General features: G+C 36.5%; 1 protein-coding gene across 1 annotated transcript in view; it reads left to right on the top strand.

Moving 5' to 3' along the window:
* The first annotated feature begins 211 nt into the window (after window positions 1-211).
* Window positions 212-10,162, top strand: part of LOC116289244 (ubiquitin carboxyl-terminal hydrolase 5) — a 16,697-nt gene continuing 6,746 nt past the window's right edge. The window contains exons 1-17 of the mRNA XM_089029837.1: window positions 212-377; window positions 1,461-1,586; window positions 1,893-1,953; window positions 2,660-2,694; window positions 3,110-3,202; window positions 3,581-3,675; window positions 3,949-3,999; window positions 4,349-4,440; window positions 5,143-5,235; window positions 5,505-5,599; window positions 6,499-6,567; window positions 6,675-6,742; window positions 7,629-7,685; window positions 8,097-8,168; window positions 8,613-8,706; window positions 9,334-9,465; window positions 9,637-9,684. Coding sequence (XP_088885963.1) covers window positions 288-377; window positions 1,461-1,586; window positions 1,893-1,953; window positions 2,660-2,694; window positions 3,110-3,202; window positions 3,581-3,675; window positions 3,949-3,999; window positions 4,349-4,440; window positions 5,143-5,235; window positions 5,505-5,599; window positions 6,499-6,567; window positions 6,675-6,742; window positions 7,629-7,685; window positions 8,097-8,168; window positions 8,613-8,706; window positions 9,334-9,465; window positions 9,637-9,684 — 1,371 coding nt within the window. The 5' untranslated portion in view covers window positions 212-287. The remainder of the gene's footprint in view (window positions 378-1,460; window positions 1,587-1,892; window positions 1,954-2,659; window positions 2,695-3,109; window positions 3,203-3,580; window positions 3,676-3,948; window positions 4,000-4,348; window positions 4,441-5,142; window positions 5,236-5,504; window positions 5,600-6,498; window positions 6,568-6,674; window positions 6,743-7,628; window positions 7,686-8,096; window positions 8,169-8,612; window positions 8,707-9,333; window positions 9,466-9,636; window positions 9,685-10,162) is intronic.

Raw genomic sequence — 10,162 nt, 5'->3', positions numbered from 1 at the left:
GACCTAAAACTTATCCTACAACAAAGGAAAATAAGAATCTTAAGTAATGAAACCTATTTTAAGAAAATATAGAGAGCGATCTTTATAGAAATGCTTCAATTTTAGAACCGGAAGTAGTCGTCTATACGCGCTCTATTCCCAGTCTCCTCGTGCTTTGTGAGCCCGTGGTAACGTCATCCAGCGGGTTTTCCCATTAGTCTGTTAACTGAAGTGAGAATAAGAGGCTAAAAAGAAAGTTTACATTAATATTATTTAAAATAATTATAAAACTGTAGATCTCTGAGATTATGGACCGCATAGATGTAGGTAGCATTCGTGTGCCTGGAGGCGGAGATAAGGTTTATAAGGATGAGTGTATGTACTGTTTTGATTCGCCGGTAAGTCATAGTTTAACACCACGACTCAGTTCTCTATCACGTTGGATATCTTTTAAAAAAATATTAGTTTAATTTTTCTCGTGAATTCTGCTGTTACATGTACATGATGCGCTATGATTTAAAGTCATATTATAATTCTCTTCTCAGTTATTTGCTAAAGAAATCCTCTTTTTAAATAATTGTCTAAGTAATTAGCTAATGATTTTTATAATTAATTTTGGATTATTGTACATGTATAAGCTTACGTCTCTTAGAGTATATTTTTTTCCAGCTTTACTACGTAGGGTTTATCCTAGAGTACAAACGCTAAAATCTTGCAACCTAAGTAGTTCTAAATAGTGCTGTAATTCTATTGTTCTCTATTGTTTAATTAGTGCCATTTAGTTCTATTTAGTGCTTATAGTGCAACGTATTGTACCGTTTTAGTGTTTGTTCTCTAGTTTCAGAAACTTAAACATTAGTTTTAAGTCATATTTTTGCAAGGAGCATTAAGCCAGCTTGCTTGATATTGTAATGATGAAAAGGTAAATTATACACCATGAAAAGATGAAAAATCTTACTGACGTTTCGGACGCTAGTCCTTCGTTGGAGTGCTCTTTTACTCCGACAAAGGACTAGTGTCCGAAACGTCAGTTTTTTTCATCTTTTTACGGTGTATAATTTACCTTTTCATCATTACTGTTTCATTAGAAACACCAACGCAGCTATACACTAGTTTTTAGCTAGTTATATCTTCTTGCTTGATATTATCAACCAACCAGTGTGTGATATGCATCAATCCTGTACTTGTATCTGGTTGGTTGATTGTATATAACAAGTTTGTCATTCATCTTGAGATTGGAATTGGCTTTGATCAGACAAAGTAGTCAGTTAGCTTGGCAATCACAGTTGACCAATCAAATAATCTTTTCACAGTGTATGATTTACCCTTTAATCATTACTGTTTCATTAGAAACACCGATGCAGCTCACACTAGTTCTTAGCTAGTTATCTCTTCCAATCAACTCTAAGGTTCTGATAATACAATTCAAAGTATCTGATTGGTCAATTATATTTGATACATTCTTTCATTTCATAATACAGGAATCAGATGATGGATTGTACGTATGTATGTCCACATTCCTGGGTTTCTGTAAAAGACATATCAAACTACATATATCAAAAACAGGAAGAAAAACCTTTCTGCATCTAAAGAAAATTCCAAAACAGGTATAATTCTATTGTTTTATCCTATAAAAGACCTCTTTATCTTGGGCGTAAATGGGTTTCCCATTTCAGATCAGATATCATTCTCTTGAGCAAATGAGATTCTTTGTTTGATATTCATGTGTCTTTTCATATGCACAACTGTTTAAAAAACAGATGATATTCTAGGGAATCACATGTTGTTCATTCTTGTACTCAGACCTTCTCACCAAAACATTTCACTGTAACTTACTTTACAGATGATAGTTCTGTCTATACATGCTTAAATAATAAATTTTTTACTATCTATTCTTTGTAAACTTATTACAGGCAAATGAGGAAATCTCCAGAGATACACCCCCAAAAAAGAAGCCTACAAGGCTTGCTATAGGTCAGTTCATTATTCATTTACAAGTATTACTGACAGGTTTTGTATTAATCTTATTCATGATATTTATTATTCTAATAATTACTGATCTTATCAAAATTCATTGTTTTTAGTCTGCATTATCCCAACGAATGCATAGAGGAAAATCAGACATATTTCGTTCATTCATTATTAGTGTTGTTTCTATGATAAACGAGCTAGAAAGAAAACAATTGGATTTTGATAAGAACAATAATTATACTAGATAATCACTTCGGCACACAGCATTCGTAGGTATAATGCATTATACCTACGAATGCTGCATGCCTCAGTAATTATCTATTAAATAAGGCCCTATTAGGGGCAATATGAGAGCCACAAACTAGCGACGAACAGCAGACTGCCCTAATGAATTACTGACAGGCCCTGTGAGGGGGATAATTGTTGGAAAAGCAACATGAGAACTGTCAGAAATTATGACCTCAGTGGAATTCAGACAATGGGTACCCCCACCCCTGATAGGACCTATCTAACTCTTGACATAATTTGCTTTTAAGAAAAATATATAATTATACTGTATATATACATACATTATGCATAAAGGAACTTTGATTGAATCTAACTTACACATTGAAAAAAATTGCAGATGTTTTAGAATGATTTCGAATAAATTCATAATCATGATATTTGTGTTTATTATTCTATATAATTTCTAATATTATTTATTCAGGGGTGGAAGGAGGCTTTGATGCTGAAGACAAGAAGGTTTGTTGCCCTGTATATAAAGGATTGTGATTATGATAACACCTCTCATACTGGTAAAGCATGCACCAGTGCCTTATTGATTGGTTAGACTGATGATCAAACTAATTGGAGAGACTAATGACCAAATTGACAAGAGAATTGGCATTGAGGGAAGCAATGGCCTATCCACCTTAACAAACTAAACTGAAATTAATAGACCTTTCATACTCTACATTTGCTTGCATGAACACCCTCACATTGTAGGTGAAGGTCGTACAGTGCAATCATACTAAGAAGGCTGGAGATCATTACTCTTTCAAGTTATAATTTAAATATTAATGTGAATTGTTTTACTACCCTTTTCTTTCTTTCTTCTTCTTCTTTTTTTTTTTTTTTTTTTTTTTTTGAAATTTACTATGTTTTATTTGGCTGTTAGGTTGAATTTGAAGAAGTCAACTCAGTGGCAGTATTTGGTGATGAAGAAGAACCAGCAGTCTTTGCATTACCAAACCCTGATCTACCACTACAGGTGTGTCTATGTTGCCTAGGGAAGGAGGGAGGGAGGGAGGGAGGGAGGGAGGGAGGGATGGATGGAGGGATGGATGGATGGATGTCATCAATTTAATAATTTAGCTTTCCTAATATATTTATTTTGTTTAAGTATTATTCATTTGATTTTGCTTATGTCTTTCTCAAGCTCCTTGTAGTATCCCCATAGGAAGTTGAATACTACTGTATGTTCATTTACATTATTATTATCATCGTCATTATTATCATTGTTATTATTATTGTTAAATACAGTAGATGAATGAATTGATGGAACGAATGAATTATGTATTAAATTTATATATTGAATGATTTGAGAAATATGAATAATGGATAGATAAATGAATGATTATTTTTTCAGGTGCAATTGTCCATTGCTGGCATTATCACTGCTGACACATCTGCGTACAAGGAACAAGTTGCGGCTTGGGATGGAGAGAAAAGAAAAGTCTCAAAGTTTGTACTTCTGACCTTTATAATAGGACGTTTGCACGATGTCATCATTTGACTCCCACTACCAAGATGCTTCACGAAATTTCTTTCTTATTCAAATTTGTAATCCCTCATGAGAATAGTAAGACAATTGGTGCTAATTAACTGAACAAAAGAAAGTGTGCAAGGGAGTCTGGTAGTAGAGGTCAATGACGCCATTGTGCAAACATTTCCTATTTTCAATTACTTTGATGGGAGTCATTGAGTTTATTTAAATTCATTTTGGGTTCAATACAGGTATGCAGACTCACTGGTTCAGTTAGATAATGGTGTGAAAATACCACCAAGGTGAGGAATAGAGTTTTGTCCATGTCATCCCATCTCTCCATCTATCCATCTATCCATCTGTCTGTCTGTTTGTCTATCCATCCATCAATCCATCCCTCCATCCATCAACCCACTCACCCACCCACCCATCCATCCATCCATCCATCCATCCATCCATCCATCCATCCATCCATCCATCCATCCATCCATTTTGGGATTATTCATTGCCACTGCTCTACCGATACATTTATCTTTTCATTTATCTATTCATCCACGTACAGTACGTCATCCATTAAAACATTCACTCTCCCATGCCATCCAGTCCATCCTTCCTGTTGCTTTATTCATCTTCCTGTTTGTCAATTTTCAGTGGATGGAAGTGTGCTATGTGTGACAAGACAGATAATCTGTGGTTAAACCTCACAGATGGCTCGATTCTATGTGGACGCAGATACTTTGATGGTCAGTGTAAGGATATAAGGGAAAGGCCGGTGTAGTGGTAGTGTTCTCGCCTCACACCTCTAGGGTCTCAGGCTTGATTCCTGGACTTGACATCACATACATTAGTGAACTAAGGGTGGTGTAGTGGTAGTGCACTCACCTCTCACCTCTAGGGTCCCTGGTTCAATTCCTGGACTCAACATCACATACATTAATTAGTGAACCAAGGGTGGTGTAGTGGTAGTGCACTCACCTCTCACCTCTAGGGTCTCAGGTTTGATTCCTGGACTTGTTATTGCACATTTGAGTAGAGTTTGTTAGGTCACTCCCTTGATTCAAAGAGCTTTTCACCAGCTTCTCCATTTTTCCTCCCTCAGTAATGAACCTAACAAGTTAAATTTGAAGTCTTTCTGTGAGTTACAGGCTGTGCCTATGATTACTACTGTAGTGGTAGGAAGAGGGGAGTGGGATATTTGCGATGTTTCCTAATGTCTAAATTACATTTTGATACCATTTTTATATTATTAAAAATGCCAAATTTCAATTCAATCTGTGAGTTTCATGTAGCCGTGCCCTGACTTTAATCAGCTCAGTTGTCTTAGGGTATCAACAAAATTTGAAGGTTGAAAATGGGTTTTTTGATAGGTTATACAATCATGTAATAGGTTTCTGCCCCTAATGTTACACAGTTTTCATGACTACTATTGTTTTGTCTATGATCAGGCAGTGGAGGCAACAACCATGCACTAGAAGCATATCAACAAAAAAAGTACCCTCTTGCCGTGAAGCTAGGTACCATTACCCCTGATGGAGCAGGTGAGTGGTTACGTAGCCATGATGGTGTTGATGATGATGGTGAAGGTTATGATGATGATGAAAGTGATGGTAGTCAAAATCATTGGTGATGATAATGATGGTGATGATAATGAAGATAAATAAAGATGATGGTGGTGGTAGTGGTGATGACAGCTAATGCAATGCCGATAAATGTTAAAATTTATAATAGTGGGGAAAGGGTAGAGTTAGTGATGCCTGTACTCTAACTTTCTCATTCTAATCATTATCATGGTTTCATAATGTTACAGATGTATTCTCCTACGATGAAGATGAAATGGTAGAAGATCCAAACTTGGCCAAACACCTGGCTCATTTTGGCATCAACATCACACAGATGCAAAAGGTAACACAATTAGCCTCCTTCAAAGGCAACTACTTGGGCTTTCTTTGACGGGGCGTGCTACAGAGCAGCCTTCCTTTGGCATAGAATCCACATAGAGAGTTCCCATATAGAGAGATAGAGAGATTCAAGAGAAGCCTGTGGAGGAGGCTTATGGCGATAAGATACAATAAATTTTATTTAAAGAGGGTGATGCAATAACCTACATGTAACTTATGCCCTCCGTTAGCAAGTGATAGCTGTTGTGCTGGCAACTTTTAATAATTTTGACATACCTATAGAGAGCTAGCATTACCTAATAATAAAGAGGGTGTAATGGTATCTGTTATGGAGTGACACAGGGTCCGAAATTACCAGTCGTCCAGTCATCAGGGACGACTAAAGTTTGCAAGTCACGACTAGATTTTGGAATGTGGTTGTCCTTCTGACGACCTACGTTTTTGCCAAGGTGTTTTCTTTTATAAAAATAATAAAAGAGTCCCTAAAGTCCGAATATAATTCTAAATTATATTTCTTCTGCTTAAAACCTAGAAAGTTCATTTTTCAACTGATAAACTTTCAAAATTTCGAGATAACGCATTCGTCAGAAGCCATTGAATACTGCTGACAAATTTGATTGCATCTTCTGCATTATAGCTAACAGCTGACCATGGTCATCCAGGCTCTACAAAATGGCGTCCAAGTGGGACTCCTAAGTTTTGCTCTGGACGCCTAAGAATTAGAACATGGTTGTCCAAAGTACCACTTGGCTCAAAAGTTAATTTCGGACCCAGTGACATCCCATCTAGTTTGGAGTGGTAATTCTCCTAGATATTGGTTGATGCTATAGTATTATAGAATTAAGTACTGACTCAGCATAATGACTTTTTCTTAAAATGTTTCAATATTTTTGTTATAAACAGACAGATAAGACGATGGCTGAACTGGAAATTGATATCAACATGCGGATAAGAGAATGGGACGTCATTCAGGTAAAGAAAATCAATGAAAGAACAAATGGACGAAGAGCTGTTCTTAGATATATAATTGGTTTCTCCTGGTTTTTTTGTCACATCTTAAACATTTTGCTGACCTACAGGAATCAGGAAAGAAGCTCATTCCTCTATATGGCCCTGGATACACTGGCCTAAAGAACCTTGGAAACACGTAAGAACATCAAAGTATATATACACCTAATTGAAAAAACGTTGTCGGGTTCAAAAAAAGGTAATATCATCAAAGCTAAGACCAAAGGGGAGCATGGGAAGACAAACAATTTATGCTAATTTCATGTGTATTGCAGTTTTCCCTTCCTGTGCACATTTCATGCATCATGGCTTTGGCATGCTGTTACTCTAGGTCGACTGACTTTGCTCTACTGTGCATTTTTACATGTCTATATGCAAATATAATGCACATTTCAGAGTACCCAAAATCCTTTTCGGTCTTAGCTTCGATGATATGACCTTCTCGAACCCGACTAAGTTTTTTCAATTAGGTGTATATATAATTATGGTACTGCACTGTCCTGACATTTTTGCATGCTTGATGAAATGCCAGAAACTCTGGAAAACCCAATTTCAAAAGCTTTGATTGGATAGAATCCATGAGAGTTGAAAAAATGGCAACTGTAAAGTGCAACTGTAAAGCAATACTGTACATGCTTTAAAATGAGCATGTATTGAGTAAGATAAAAACTGTTGATTTAGGTAGCAAAAGCTCTTAGCCAAATTTCAAATTAGGGAACTAGCTACTAACAAGCCACATTTCTGACTCTGCTTCCTAGGGTTTCCCAGATTGTGTAGTTCTGACAGAAATTATCCATACCTCCCACCAAGGAATTTTTTAAAAGACATTTAAAAAGACAATTAAAAAAAAACTGTTATAACTTCTTTGAGAAGTTAGAGCATGAACTATAATTTTGTTTTTTCTAGTTTATATATTTTTGAAATAAAAATGTTAGTGTGATAAGTTGGAAAAGTCATAAATTTGTCAAGAAATAGGACAAGTTTGTCTCTGGAGATTATACAACTTTTAATAAGTTTTTTTGCAGGTGTTACATGAATTCAGTCATGCAAGTGTTATTCTCTATCACAGAATTACAGCAAAGGTTAGTTATTACAGCCAGTTTTCATGTTTTTTCGTGATTTATTACAGCCATATTCATGTTTCTGCAACCTAACTGACTCCATACGTTTGGACATGTTTGGCATTTTGGCTACAGCCAATCAAATTTACCATGATGGGCAAGAGCATTCCAATCACGAGCGATAAATATTTTAAACCCATTGGAAAATGGCTGTCAAGTTGCTTGATCGGAATGCACTCTGCCTGTGGTAAATTTCATCAATTGGTGGTAGCCAAAAAGCCAAGCAGCTCCAAACGTCTGGAGTCGGTTAGGTTGCAGAAATATGAATTGGGCTTTTAAAATGTGGTTTAACATCCCCATGAGCAGTTCGATAATCATGACTTATTTGCCTATCCACTCATATCTTTATGATATGCTATTTTATTTGCTTAGATATGGAGCCGCAAAGGAAGAGAGTTTTGCTAACTCACCAAGTGATCCATCTGGAGATTTTAACACACAAATGTAAGTTTTTTTAAAAAAGAATAGGCTAACCCTTGCATCCAGCCATCTAACCATCTGTCTATCCATCCATCCATCCTTCTATCTTTCCCTTCCTCTATCCATCCATCCATCCATGTATCAGTAAGTTAGTATTTTTTGAATAGACTAATCCATCCATCCCTCCATCCATCTACCCATCTGTCTGTACATCCACCCATGATCTACCCTTTTATCCCTCCATCCATCTACCCATCTGTCTGTCCATCCACTCATCATTCTATCCCTCCCTCCCTCCCGGCAGGACCCACCCTCAACCACATAGGCATGCCTTTTGAGCCATGACAAGTGGTCTTAAAAGGGGAAAACACTGACACCCAAGCTGGAGACTGAGGTCTTTACCTGACAACTACTCGACTTCTTACGATCTTTAAATGATTCACGTTTGTCATTTTTTCTGTTCATAAGGGTGAAGCTAGCAGATGGTATTCTGTCTGGACGATACTCACAACCACCAAAAGAACCCAAGAAAACTGATGATTCACAGGGAGAGCAAACAGTGGTTAGTGGATATTTACGTTGGAAATTTATCTTGAAATAAAGAAATGATATAATAACCTCATTTATTAATAGGCCCTTTGCAGCTAAGCAATCACGTGCGGATTAATTCACTGAGAGCAAATGAGTGAACATTTTGATTGCCATGGGTGAAATATACTGGTGAGCAAACAAACTTTCTACAACCTGTTTCGAGAGATCGTAATAAAACTGCATTTCGTAACACACTGGTTACAAATCGTTTCATTTAGTTCTTAACAAGTAGCTAAAAAGAATCACCAATTTAAAAGAAAATAAAAAATTTTGCTCACCAGTACAGACACGTGACCGTCACTGCAAAGGGCCTATTATCTTGGATGCCAGTTAGAATAGAGTTCGTTGGGTCTCCTTTAGTTTGAGGGTAATATTCACAGAGTTCTCCAGTTTTTCCTCCCTCAAAAAAAAAAGTTAAAATAAAATTTTATCTATGATTTAGCTGAAGTGCTCTGAACATGTACATGTATATGTCAACCCAACCCCATTAAATCTACCAGATACTTTGCGAGTGTTTTTTCCCCCATAGTTCCAGTTTAAGCTCTTTACTTGAAAACATGAATGAAAAAATCATACAAACTTTTTTCTTTCTTTCTAGGAGCAAGATGGAATATCCCCTCACATGTTCAAGGCTCTGATTGGTAGAGGGCATCCAGAATTTTCCACCAATCGGCAGCAAGATGCACAAGAGTTCTTTGCATATCTGATCGAGAATATTGACAGAGCAGAGGTAAACGTTATGACTACAATACAATAGTATTATATAATATATAATAAATAAATTACCTACTCTTGATAGGATTGGGAACCCTGTTGCTCGAACACCACAGGAATCCCTATACTAATAAAAGAGGTCTGTTACTAATTATATTAATTTCGAACTCTTCTGTTGATCTTTCAGAGAACCAACAAGGGGCTGGTAAATCCAGTGGATTCATTTAGATATAAAGTAAGTATGGACTGCCTCCCAACATCCAAAGATTAAATGTTAAGCAGTGTAGGTGGATATAATGTTTTACCTGCCATAGACCGAGGCTTTGAACCATCACGTGTTGGCAGCCATGACAGGAGGCAGGAACAATTTAATCTGGTCTAATCTGATTTACATGAGAAAGAATCCAGTTTCACAGGGGAGAAGATTCTATCGTTGTACCTCCTGTCATGGCTGCCAATGTGCAAATGCAACCATTCAGGTTTTCTTACTTTGCTTTGTTCGGTTGTCCACTAGATTTCGTGTTGTCAATAAGCCTGAAGCGAGATGACGTTTTACCCCCGACTCTGTACCATAATAGTTTTTAAAATTCTTTCATATTAAGTTTTTTGATTCCTTAGAGAATACAGGAACAATAGTTATAATTAAAGAACAAAAGCAATGTGAAAAGGATTATGGTCTAGAGACGGGGGTAAAACGTCATCTCGCTTCAGCT

The sequence above is a fragment of the Actinia tenebrosa genome, unplaced genomic scaffold (assembly GCF_029948245.1).
Source record: "Actinia tenebrosa isolate PJP-AT-01 unplaced genomic scaffold, QUT_ActTen_1.0 PGA_scaffold14__42_contigs__length_11649687, whole genome shotgun sequence".
Lineage (NCBI taxonomy): Eukaryota > Metazoa > Cnidaria > Anthozoa > Actiniaria > Actiniidae > Actinia > Actinia tenebrosa.
This window is presented reverse-complemented; position numbering and strand designations above follow the sequence as displayed.